Source organism: Eublepharis macularius, chromosome 15 (genome assembly GCF_028583425.1).
Source record: "Eublepharis macularius isolate TG4126 chromosome 15, MPM_Emac_v1.0, whole genome shotgun sequence".
Classification (NCBI taxonomy): domain Eukaryota; kingdom Metazoa; phylum Chordata; class Lepidosauria; order Squamata; family Eublepharidae; genus Eublepharis; species Eublepharis macularius.
The window spans coordinates 37,878,079-37,891,508 of NC_072804.1; the positions used below are offsets into that span (position 1 = coordinate 37,878,079).

Sequence of the window (13,430 nt, forward strand, 5' to 3'; positions counted from 1 at the left end):
ATCAGAATATTTGACTTTCAAATAGGAAATCAACATTGCAAGGCTGAGTCGATCTGACAGCATAAACTTAAACCAAAGAAACTCTTTGTTCCTTTTGTGTCTTTGGGTGAAGGGTACTTAGTGAAGCCAACCAAAATCCCTGCAAGTTTCCCTTCTAATTTCTTTTTCTCTGCTTGAATGTTTGATTAATTCAGATTTCCTTAATTCAACTTTTTAAAAATAGTGCGGAACTTGTTGTTGTCACTCAGGGTGAAGAGGGCCAGTTCCCCCTGCTAGTGACGCTGGAGAGCAGATTCTGATGTGAAGCCTGGCTGGGCTCGATTGCTAGAGTGGCCGGGGGATGTTTATCCTGCAGGCATTTTTTGGCATTGCTCATATTCTCTACACATGGGACAGTGGAGGGCCCTGTCTCTAAAACCAAGGCTTGGCCTGGGTTCCTTTGGATCTCTTTTTTCCATTCCAACTCTTTTTCATTTTGTGAGAGGGAAAACTCACTTCTTGGTTGGGAATGCAGAAGCAACCAATGGCCAGGTGGCCAAGGGGAATGCACGCTTGGAAGTGCATACTCCCTGTGTGGTTGGAATGCACCTGGTACTTGGGGCAGTCTGGAAAGTTCAAAGCTCTCCAGGTGTCCTTGGGCTGAGCTTGAGAGCCTAAAATAAATGTTAAATCCCTAAAATCCAATGAACCAAAATACAGTGAAAGAATAAGCTGCTAATTACCTGCATTGTTTAAGGCTTGAAAAGGGTTCCTCCTTAATGCAGATAGATACAGCGGTTTTATGCATGTGATGAAACCTGCACGCTCCGGAAAGGAAGCAAAAGGTGTGCAACTGAGCTTTGTAGGAATAATAATCCCCGTCTCGAAGCTTTTCATTCTTTTCCTGGATTTTCTTAGAAGCCTCCTGATTTTCTTCCTGTCCAGGACCAAAAGAGACTTGCTATATAGTTCTGCAACTGGCATCCAAAGCAGGGCGCTACTTGTTTTCTACCTGGCTGAATTGCTAACCTGAATTCTCTCTTTTCTTGTGTCCTTTTCAACAGATGAACGGGATCGAGTCCAGAAAAAGACTTTCACCAAATGGGTGAACAAGCACCTGATGAAGGTAAGCCTGGTTTTAGCTGTTGAAGTCCCCCTGTTCTGTCCCATGCTATGATGTTTGGTTTTCAAAGGCTCCACTATGTGTTTGAAGGCCCTTCTGCCTCACACTGTGTGTATTCTGTGCAAAAGAAAGAAGAATCCACAGATGCAGGCATCCAGATTTTTATTTTTTTAAATCGTGTTTCCAGACCGTGTGGCTGCAAAACCAAAGTCTGAGGTGTGACATCTCTGAAATTCAGGGGGTAAGATTTCTTCCTTAGTGCCATTCATGGTTATTTCCCACCAAATATATGTGTATTCAGCCCTTTTCTGACACTCCTCCAAGCACATTTCCACTGGGCTGTGGCAGGTGATCAGAGAAGACTTCAAGGCCTCTGAACAGTTTCCTCCTCCACTTCTGCCCTGCAGGTGCGCAAGCACATCAATGACCTCTACGAGGACCTGCGGGACGGTCACAACCTCATCTCTCTGCTGGAAGTCCTTTCAGGTGTCAAACTGGTGAGTTTCCCAGTCTCCTTAGCAATAAAGTCCATCTGACTACCTGAGAGCAGATCTCTCCTTCTCAGCCTAAACTCCTAGCCACAGACGTATTCCTTAGATTTGGAGTATATCCATGGGTCTGTTTGATTTCTTTGTTGCATAGCATTTATATTGACATGTTCATTTAGAAAAGTACATTCTCCTTATTGGGTAACGTTAGTCTATGTACAGGAAAAGTATATGTGCTATGTTTCAGAGGCGGCAGTGAGGTAATGGGGGCCATGCATTGCCCCCTTTGCCTGTCTGGCTGAGACCTTGGGATTCCCCAAAGCCATTGCCTGTTGCTCTTGGGAACCAAACTGCAGCAGGCCTGAAGCTTAGGACCTGTGCAATATAGCAAGGATTCCGTGCATATTGCCTGCAGGAAAACCATGATGGAAGGTGTCCTTCTTGCTCTAACGAAATATTCCAGGTCTACTGACGGATATTCCAGGTCTACTCACTCCCGTGTCCCCTGTAATAGATTTCAGTCTGAATAAGTAAAGTCTCTTCACCCTGACTTTTCTGAGCTATGATCCCCCATCTTTACAGGTGTTGGATCTGGCAATTGTTACAATAATGCTGGTGGTCCCTGTGTTTGTGTGTGTATGTACACATGCTGCACTGCTGAATGTGCACAATTAAATTATTATCGTCTAATCAGACTGGCAGCAGCTCTCCTGCTGTGGTCTCCTCAAGCAGAGGTCTTTCACATCACCTCCTGTTTGGTCCTTTTAACTGGAGATGCCGGGGGTTGAACCTGGGACCTTATGCAGAGGCTCCCCAGTATAGCAAGTATTTGGGGTTTCATAAAGACTCCTTAGTTGGGCTTGTTTTGAAACTGTGCTTGTTCAAACTGGTGCTGTCTTACCAACTGGTCACTTAAGGGAATCTGCCACCCCGGCCAAGGGTCTTGCAAGTCCTGTCTAGAATCTCCCCCTCTGGGCTGTGCCTGGGAGGTTGGTTGCTGCTCCCACCCCTCTCAGTTTCTTTCCTTCTGGGGAAGAAGGTAGATGAGAAGGGCCTGTCAGGGATGGCCACTGTCTTTGGGCCCTGGGGCTGCCCAGCCTCTCTGACATGCGCACCTGTTCAGGTGAGAACATCACAGAGTATGTGGGCCTGTGGGAGTATTGCTGAGCTTTATTTTCACATCATCCCAGAAACTGGCAAAGCACATGCAGAAACTGGCAAAGCACCAGTCCGAACTGGCCTTTCAGAAAGGACTGCCCGTTTTTATGCTGGGTGGTACTTTGTGGAGTGGGCCCTGAGTTGGAATAAGTTCCTGTGCAAAGGTTCAGATTTGGATCTCGAAGGGCAGACAGCAAGGCTGTCTGATAGAAAAGACCTTATCTTTGGAAAAGTTTTTTTCCTGTGGAATATGTGGCCTGAGGCTGTGGCTCTGGAGAGGAAAGTACTGAATTGTCACCATTTAAGGGCCACTTTCATGTCTGCCCTGGAAGGAGGGAGAATCATGTTCAGAAGAGATAGCATCAGGGCAGTTGGGGAGTGCCTTGAAGAGGAAGCCAGTGCCTCCTGTGTGGGAGATCCTCTATCACAGGCTGTGACCTGATTCTCAGTTCATTCTGGGCCCCATTTAAGGGTCTGTCTTGAGCTGGAAGAGTGATTATATGTTTTGCCCTTTCCAGGGTCCCTTTGCTACTTTTGAATGTTTGTGATGGAAAGATCTGAGATGAGTCATTTGTTCTTCTTTGGCGGGGGGTGGGGGGCTGGAGAGATGGAGGAGGGCAAAGGAGATGCTTTTTGGCTCCCCTTTTCCTCCTCCTGTGCATTTTGTGCCTGCTGCATTTTGTTTCTTTTGGCGTGTATTTGCCATTTCTCCCCTTTGGTGTTGTCTGTCTGCCGTGGCTGTTAGCAAAAGGACCCTACAGGGCAGAAGAGTCTTCGCTTGGTGAGGGGGCCATCCTGGTGGTGCACAAGCAGTGACGACTGCGAGGAGGAGGAGGAGGAGGAGGAGGAGGACGGTGATGGAGTAGGTCGATGGCCTCCAGGAGCCAAGTCGGCACTGACACTGGGGCGCACTCAGATAATCCAGATGTGGCTTGGATACTTGTTGAGGAGCAGAGACTTGACACTCATTCTTAGCATAATAATTCTTTAGTACTTTCGGATGTACAAAGCACCTCAAATGCAGTTATTTCTACAAGCATGTAATGCAATCTTGTATTAGCTCCGTATTACGGATAAGGGGTTGGATCCAGTGGATCCATTCTGCCAGCGTTGTCCACCAGAGCAAATTTGATCCATATGTTGAGCCTGAGAGCACTTTTCCAAATTCAGTTTGCCCTACTAAGGTGCCCATGCTTGTACTCCCACGGGTGAAGACAGATGTGATGTTTTTAGAGCAGTGAGGCACATAGAAGCACATGCCTTTTCTCTCCAGTGTTGAGTTCTGGCAAAAATGGTTTGGCCAAGTTTACAGCAGAAGCTGTGCATGGTCCTGATTGGCTGCCACCTCTTGGAACACCACAAAGAGCCAGTGGGTTGTAGTGGTTAGAGAGTTGTACTAGGATCTGGGACACCCAGGTTCAAATCCCTACTGTGCCATGGAAGTTTGCTGGGTGGCCTTGGGCTAGTCACACACTCTCATCCTAGCCTACCTCACAGGGTTGTTGTGAGGATAAATCCGAGAAGAAGAGAACGATGCGAACCACTTTTGAGTCCCCACTGGAAAGAAAGGAAGAGTATAAATAAAATTTAAAAAGTAAATTAAAAAAAAAACCCTTCCTCAGTCCCTAAAGCAGTTTTACAATTAAAAACAACCCTCACCTTTTTAATTAGTAAAGTGACAAATGAACAGATAAACAAATATTTGTGCATGGCTTTGGGGATAAAAGATGAGTTTGAACCATAGGGAAGAGGTGTGACTGACACTTGAGTTGGTGTTTGGTTCAATCAGATGTACATCTGGTGTTTCCGGTGGGAATCTGGGAGAAATGGGCCTCAACCCACAGCCAAGGAACATGCAGCCTTCTCTCCTGGCTATCGCAGCACAATTTGCAGTCATTTGCAATTTGTCCTTCCCGCTTAAGATACAATGACCCACAACTTTCTGCATGGAAATAAAGATCCATTGAAAACGATTGGGATTCACTTCCAAGTTATGACTTTTATTAGGATGAGGGGCGTGATTAATATGCCAGAAAGAAAGTCACATTAAAAGAGGATCATATGGTGCAGAAGGCAACCTTACAGAGACTCCTGGCCTCAGGGCAGTCGTGTCCTGTATGTGCTTCTTCAGTGTGGCATCCTGTATCCAACAAACCAGTTTCCTTATGGTACTGCATGCATTTTGTTCATGTAAATGCAGTATTGGGACTGGGGGTATCTCAGTCCCAATACTGAGGCACCAAGAGCAGAAGGGAAAAGCTTGGGGGAAAGGAGAGGAAGGCCAGAGGTTTAGTGGGTAACCCTTTATGTGCCAGTGTGGAAGCTAAGGTTTTAGGCGTGCAAGAATGGTCTTGTATGTAGTGCATTGGGCAGCATAAGTAGACTATGAAGAATCTGCATTTTTTAGAAAAGGCATGTTTCTAGACCTCTATTCCAAAGAGAGAAATGTATGAAAGAATGATGCCTTCCCTTACTCGCTCTCAGCCACAAATATTTTATGCAACCCAATCAAATTTTACCTTCAAGTTCAGCAAGGAAGCTTCAAAAAATACGTCTCCATTGTTTGCTCCAAGTGCAGATTATATTTCCCCGCTCAGTGGCGTGCCGTGGGTTTCTACCAGGAAGGTGTATGTCCAAACTTTCACTGGATTATCTTCGCGCATATCCTAGTGTTGGTAGCAATACTAACCCACATGGTGTGAATGCATGATCGTCTGTTTGCTGGAGATCCTGCGCACTTCGACTAAAAGTGTTATATTCTCACAGTTGTAACCAGAGATCATTGGCTAGACACTGCATATGTACAAATGGACACACAGTTGAGGGCACATACCCACGTGGGCGTATTTACACACACACTTGGACGTGGGAAAGTGCCAGATCTCCTTCACCCCAAACAAGACGTAACGTTTTACAGTGAATACAGGAACTGTTAGAAGACCAGTCAAATGGCTCTTTCTGCATGGGGTAATGGACCCACACCTTGCGCCCTGGGTATTGTGTGCCTGCACCTTTATAGCCAGAGACCAGCAATGAATACTGCATGTTGATAGCTTTGCCTTGTGTGGATCTCTCTGCCTGACCCTCTGCAAAAGATTGAGGAGAATTTACATCCTGATGGAAAGGTGGGATGGGGCAATGGGGGGGCAGTTCTGGATTTAACACCCCTCCAGGCAGAAGAGTGTTAGCAATGAGAGCATCTGCCGCGCTCCCCTTGCTCTGGGGATGGATATTTGAACAGCCTGGCTCTCTGTCTTTCTACAGCACAAAAGCTCTTTGGTGGTTAAGAAGATAAAAAACAGTTGAGTTAGTAAAACCATGCCATGTTATCTATATGGCTGGGACTTGGCCGTAACTCCAGAGGATGCCCTGCTTCTCGTATTTTCAATTAACAGCATTTCCTTTTCTGTCTCTTTGTCATTCTGGTTTATTATCTTTTCCTCTTCCTCTCTGCTACAGTGTTGTTGGGCTGGAGCCTTAAGGGCACAGGCAGGGACCCTGGCAGAGTCGGCTGAAGCGTCTCAGAGTCTTGGGGCCAGCTGTCTTTTGGGCTCCTATTATCTCTTATTTATTCTGCCTTTCTGTCCTATTGGGGCCTGCATGTGGTTTACAAAATGAAAGATGCATATTTTTAAAAAACACGATTTCAACAAAAATATGCACATCAACAGACCCTGAATACAGCTTTAAAGGCAGCGAGGATGCACAAGCCTGTCCCAGGGTGGTGCTGGGACATGCCGGGCCAAAGGCCAAGAACTCTTGGGCTTGTGCTTGCCTGATTTCAGGGGCAATCTGAGCTGTCACTCGGGGTGGAGAGACTGCTAGATGCTTTGTGCAATCCTATTATTTATTTTATTTATTTCAAATTTGTATTCCGCCCTCCCCGCAAGTGGGCTCCTAGATCCCAGCACTTTCTGTGGGGAGCATGGGACCACATGCAGTGTAAGCAGGGCTTTTTTTCAGCTGGAATGTGGTGGAACTCAGTCGGTTGCCCTCAGAGAAAATGGTCACATGGCTGGTGGCCCCACCCCCTGATCTCCAGACAGAGGAGATCTAAACTCCCCTCTGTCTGGAGATCAGGGGGCGGGGCCACCAGCCACATGGCCATTTTCTCCGAGGGCAACCGACTGAGTTCCACCACCTCTTTTCCCAGAAAAAAAGCCCCGAGTGTAAGAGCAAAAGATCCTGGACTGGACCCAAACCCTGACCCATAAAGCAATAGGATTTTCTTATTTCTTACAGAGATAAAATGATTCGTTGCTCATTTATCCTCCATCCTCTCCTTTCCCCATCCTGCATTTTTATTTGGCTCTTCTCCTTTAAAACCTGTTGCTGTCTTTTCTTAGCATATCATACTGATATTCTAAAGTCCTCTCAAAATAGTGCCCCTTTAAGATTTCAGCTATCGGGCATGTGCAGTAGTTGCTGTTAGTTGCTGTTATGCCCATTCTTATTATTTCTTATATTGTATCTTCAACTCTCTGTTAAGCTCAATTAGCCCAACTTGCTGAATCTTTCAAATTCGGGCCTGTTGGGTTGAATGCAGCCCATGTGCCATGCAGCTGCCCTCCAAAGCTTCTTTCACAAGCCCTAACCTGGGTGTCGCTGCCTTGAGAGCAGTAGAAGGAAGGGATGCAGGATGCTCTTTGGAGATCAAGACCAAGATGTGGGCCTGTAGCTTGAAGTGGGTAGAGGCAGGTGGCGTGTTTCTCTTGGGACATGGGGAGATCTTAGAGGGGACCCCCTGTATGAGAGTGGTTATTTCCGACTTTAGGGGCAGTGGTGTCAAATGAAAGCAGGACAGTTGCCATAGCTAGTGAGAGATTTGCCTCTCTTGCGCTTTCCTGGCCGGCTTCCTGTAGCCTTTGTCTTGTAAGTACACTGAAGATGCCTGGGCCTTGCAACTTACATGTGGGGTGATTGTATTTTGGCTTAAGATGTACAACCAGGACTGGTAGCCTTTGCTAGAGACCTCGTTGGCTGGCAACTTGAGATTTTAGGCAAGAGGTCCCTAGGGGAGTCAAGACACCTACCTCCACAGTGGATTCAGCTATTTTCTAAGTGATAGAGGAGGAAGGGGCTCTTTTGGAGGAATGGTTGAACTGAAGCTGTGGTCTGTGTCTTGCAGCCCCGGGAGAAGGGCCGGATGCGGTTTCACCGACTACAGAATGTGCAGATTGCGCTTGACTTTCTGAAGCAGAGACAGGTAAGACCACACCTCCCTCTTAGTGTCTCCAGGGCATCTTTTCTTTGCCTTGTCTCCCCCCTCCTGTGCCACCCAACAAATCTCACAATTTTTTCCCACTGGCTCTGGCTAACGTGTGTAAAATGCTGTCAAGTTGCTGCCAACTTAAAGCAATCCTATAGGTTTTCAAGGCCAGAGATGAACAGAGGTGGATTGCCATTGCTTGCCTCTGCGTAGTGACCTTGTACTCCTTTGGTGGTCTTTGTCCAAGTACTAACCAGGGCCAACGCTGGCTGGTTTCCAAGATCTGATGAGATTGAGCTAGCCTGGGCCATCCAGGTCAGAGCATGGCTAATATAGCACCCTTGAATCCTGTGATCTTGTTTTTTTTGTTGTAATGGATAGCATGTTAGTTTGGATCTTGGAGCCCAAGTTTCTGGAAAGGAAAAGGGCAGCAAAAAGCAGGGGAATTGGAATGCCAAGCATGAGGGGGCACCTTGGAAAAATGCCACAGGATGTGGGCAGGAAGGTTTGGAAATCTGTGCCATGCTGTGGGCAAACCTGCTTTGCTGTTTTTGGAAAGATCAGGACAAAGCCTGTCTGGGAAACATCAGGGTAAATGGGAGAAACTGGAAGCAGAATGCATGGTTTCTCTGAAAGACCCCGCTCCAGTTTGAGACCCCAGAGCAGAACAAAACAGCTTGTGCTTCTGGGAGCCTTTAAAAAAACACAGACCTTTTTTGTCTCTGTGCCAGAAAAGTTTGGCCCTGGGGGCAATTCTGCATTTGCTGATGAAACTCCTGCCCACGGATGTGGGCAGAACTGCCTTTTCCTATCTGTTCTGTCTCCACACGCCCATTCGAGAATGAATGTGATGAGCAGCAGGGATGAGATTTATGTGGCTTGGGTAGAGGCACGTGCCCTGCCCTGGAGAGTGTGAACAGCTAAATAGGCTCCTCTCCCTCTGTTTAAAGAAGCAGAGGAGGTTTGCTGCAGGCGCTTGGGAGTTTTTCTCTACACAGACACCTTCCCCATCTTGGTCCTCTCCCCCACCCCCCACCTCTGACAAGGAAAATTGCTCACAAATGCTTGTCAAGGCACAGCACATGCAGAAATATCACAAACGTAATTGCTGGTGGGGGGAGGCATGCAATTCCCTAGCTCCTTCCCAATTCCAGACTTGGATGAACTGTCCTATGACCAGTTTCCAGGTCTCATGCTAGCAGCAGTAAATGTGTAGAATGAGCGGGTGAGACATTTTAAAAGTTCCCGACAAATGCAAATGCCTTCGTATTAGGTTTTAACATGCACCAATATCTTGTGTGATGGTTATTTTGGGGGCACCCTGTTTTGAAAACGCATCTCTCTTTTGAATTGATTGATAAAATCAATATATTTTGTAGCCCTCCTTTTGAACAAATGCATTCTTCCGAGCGGCTTCCAATTAACCCATAACATAAGAACTAAAACTAGCACAAAATAACAAGACACACAATAACACAGGACTCCCCCACCCATTAGTGGTTTATATATTATTACCCCAGAGTTTTAAAATAACGTAATATAATAATTTTGCAGCTGCCTTCTTCGTTGTTGTTCCTTTTTTGAAATCCAATACTGACCATTTAGGACAATAGTTTAATCCACTTTCTTACAAATGGTTGCCTATATAAGAGAGTGAGGAATAATCTACTACTATAGTTTAATTGGTGAATAATCCTTTATTGGTTGATGAAATAGCCTTTGGATGAGGATTGTTGGCGATATAATTTTGCATGTTAGGAAAACCACCTGATCCAACCTGATCTTGTCAGATTTCAGAAGCTAAGCAGGGTTGGCCCTGGTCAGTACTTGGATGGGAGATCACCAAGAAAAAGGATGGCTATGCAGAAGCAGGCAATGGCAAAAACTACCTTTATTCACCTCTTGCCTTGAAAACCCCTTGAGACCTTGTCATAAGTCTACTGTGACTTGATGCCACCTTATACATACACAAAACCATCTGTAATGTATGTTTTTTTAACATGAAAACGGTTGTGTCGCATTATAATATATGCATTCATCTGTTGTTTGTGCAACTGATTAATTTTATTTATTTGCAGTTTATTTAATAAAAACTGTTAAAAAATAGGAGTTCTCCCAAATGATCCATTTCAGGTGGTCCGGAGCCATCCCAAATAAATCCAACTTTGAATGATGTTTGTTTCATAAGATTGCTGAGAAACCCCTGTCCCAAGAAACGGTCTTGAGTACTCCCGTCATTGTGCTTCAGGGCCTCTTCTGGATTTTCCTTTGATGGGCAGGTCCATATGGAAGAAGGCTAGGATGGCTTGCATCCTTGCAGCTAGTTGGGAAGGGCTGTGGCAGTGAGAACCCATCTGCCCTAAGCAGTTGGCAAAAAGTCACCAGGCAAATGTTTGATCCCTGGTGCTTTCTGGGTTGTGCTTCTAGCCGACGAGGGCCTGAGGAATATGTGGTAGAATTTGTGGGAGATGAGGGGCATCCTTTGTGTGCCACCTTCCTAAGACAGCAAAGAGGTAACTCTTGTGTGTCTCCAAAACTGTGACAGTGGGGTCTTCTTAGGCTCTCAAATCCATGGTATGGTGCTGTCTAGCCCTTCCTCTCCCCCTCCTTGAAAGGCGATACACACTTTGAGCAGAAAGAGGACAACTGGAAGGCATGCAGAAAGACAGGTGCAGGAGGGAGGGTCTAGTTGCATCTCTGAGAGAAACCTCAGACCACAGCATTTCTGACTGATAGGAATTGCATTCACACTGGCATCTCTGCTTGAGGTGCCTGCACTTCCCTCCTTCAAATAGTGATTGTGCAAATGAAGCTGCACAGCTCCTGGAGTGATCTGTGGGTGCCAGAACAAGCTTGTGGCACAGAAGTTGTCGTACGTGTCCCTTAGGAACGCAGGTCTCAGTTACGGAGTGCCTGTACCGATCCCAAGGTTTGTGATTGCGCATGAAATTCCATGTTTGTGCCAAATGGTTTGGTGCTCCTTGTCCGTGAGTGTGTGGTATGAGCACCTGTGCGGGACGTTCAGGCAACCTTAGCACCTGAATTTGGAAGATGGCCTTTACCTGTAGGATTCTTCTGTTCCCTGCCGAAAGATGTGGGTAACTCCCTTCTTCCCATGCTGGCCCCTAAGGCGGTTGCGGTCTGAAGTTTGATAAATGGAGTTGGTTGAAAAATGTAGGGTGTAGATTGATCAAGTTTGGGCTTGTATTTTATATGATCTGTAATCTTTTCCAAAAATAACATTTGAAGTGCTGATGGGATAAATGACATCTAAATTAAATGGTGTGCTTTGAAATATGTGGATAGAGGCCAGAAGAGAAATGTCTTCATAAAAAAAAAAAGCTGTAATGTATATTTGGGGCAGGGGGTATGTTAAATGAGAGTAGGGGGGTGTACCATGATGAAAGGTGCAGAGCTAGTGCCTGCTGTGGAGTATTTCTGAATTTTAAAGGAGGAGACATTTTCTCAATGGTCTGCATATATATAACATCTTGGGTTCAACACCTGGCATCTCTAATGGTCTTCAGGACTGGGGCTCCGAAGAGACCTTGGAAAGCTGCTGTTATTAAGAGCTGACTAAGTGGGCTTAATGGACAGATAGCCTCATTTGGGACAAGGCAGTTGCATGCACCTTCATAAGTTCACTGTTTGAAAGAGAGCAAAATTTGGGTCCAGTAGTACCTTAAAGACCAACTAGATTTCCAAGGTATGAGCTTTCAAGAGTCAGAGTTCTGATTCAGAGTACTGTAGCACAGTGGTTAAGTGGTTTGGCTGCGAATCAGCACTCTGCTGGTTCAGATCTCACTACTGCCCTGAGCTCAGTAGGTGGCCTTGGGTAAGCCACTCCTCTCAGCCCCAGCCCCCCAGCTGCATTGTGAGAATAATAATAACACTAACTTGGGCCGATTCCAGATGGGCACAAATAAAGCGAGTGCTTTCGCTTTTTCAGCAACAGCACTCGTAAAAACCCGCAATTTCCCGTCCCGGCTTACTTGCGGTCCATGGCGCTCGGTTGCGCTATATAAGCAGACGGTGTGAACGCAGTATGGCGGGTTTGCACACTTCTGGACACTTCGTCGCTGCGGAGAGGCCCTCCCCTTTCCCTCCTTCCTTTGCCGGCCAGCCGGCAACAATATTCCCTTAATTTTTTTTTAAAACCGGGCGCCATTTGCGCAGTCGCACGTTTGCACACATCAAACTGCACAAATGCGCACAAATGCACAAATGCACAAAAGTGCACAAACGTCGACGCCGCGTATTTGCATACCTGCGCATTTGTGCATTTGCGCAAAACACGTAAAAAATTTTTTTTTAAAAAAAAACAATATGCGAACCAATGAAGGCCCCCGACATCAACTGTGACGGGGAGGAAACAACCAATCCCGGGTACCTCAGTTGGCTATGCGAACATCTGGAAGCGGGACGGCATGGCACACTGCGAGACAAAGCGGATGGAGACGAAAGTGAACGCGTGGCCGGTAAGCGATTATTTCCGCAGAAAAACCGCAATTTCTGGCCATCTGGAATCGGCCTTGTTCACCACTCTAGGTGAGGCACTAATCTGTCTAGAAGAGCGGTATACAAGTGAAGTTGTTGTAGTTAAAGCTCAAACCATGGAAATCTTGTTGGTCTTTAAGGTGCTACTGGACCCAAATTTTACTCTTCTACTACAGACCAACACACCTAGCAACCTGAAGCTATCTTGTTTGAAGGCGACTTCCAGTAGATTGAACTTGGTATTAAAGGGAATGTGAGAGACCCATGTGAAAGTGTGCCCTGGCACTCCTGTTTGTGGCTTGGGAAGGTTTAACGATCCCAAATCTATGCAGAGAACACCATCTTTTGTTGCTGTGCCTTAGAGAAGGTACAAATCAGCAGCAGAGAAAAATACAAGTTGAGGGAGGGAGGGGGGGGGAACATAACAGATTTATACATTTTATGACTGTACAGGAAGGGTTCGAGAGAGAGAAATGCATTCCCTCTCAAAACAAAACACAGCTCAAGAGTTGTCCAGTTAAATTGTTGTCAGTATGTTAAGACCAGGAAAAGGAAGAATTTCTTCAAGCAAAGCTTAAATTTAGCAGAGGGAGTTTGCAATCTCAAGAAAGGCAGTGAAGGCTGAGGTTCAAGATTTTAAATCTCATTGGATTCTAAAAAGCGTTAAAACAAGTTTGTGGAGATGGAAGTTGGCCTTGGTGGCCAGGTGAGCCAGCTCACCTGGAATGAGGAGGCCAGTGAGGGCAAGGCCCACGGCATGGCCATGAGCTCCCAGAGGCCGCCTCCTGACCGCAGTTGGAGTCAGAGTCCCTGGCTGCGTGGGCCTGACTTTCACTCAGTGTGGTGATTTCTGTCTTTGGCTGTCAGGAGGCTGCAAAAAAGACATGGTCTGGTGTTGCATTTATTGATTTATTTACGTTAATTCAACTTCCCTTCTCCAGCTCGCTGCTTGAGGTGTCTTCACTTTGGTTCCCTT

At 46.3% G+C, this 13,430-nt stretch overlaps 1 protein-coding gene across 7 annotated transcripts in view; it reads left to right on the top strand.

Annotated features, from left to right (window-relative positions):
• MACF1 (microtubule actin crosslinking factor 1) overlaps positions 1–13,430 on the top strand; it is a 286,862-nt gene that overhangs the window by 78,017 nt on the left and 195,415 nt on the right. For all 7 annotated transcript variants that reach the window (XM_054998843.1, XM_054998846.1, XM_054998845.1 and 4 more), the window contains exons 2-4: positions 1,044–1,105; positions 1,510–1,599; positions 7,877–7,954. In XM_054998843.1, the coding sequence (XP_054854818.1) occupies positions 1,044–1,105; positions 1,510–1,599; positions 7,877–7,954 (230 nt within the window). The remainder of the gene's footprint in view (positions 1–1,043; positions 1,106–1,509; positions 1,600–7,876; positions 7,955–13,430) is intronic.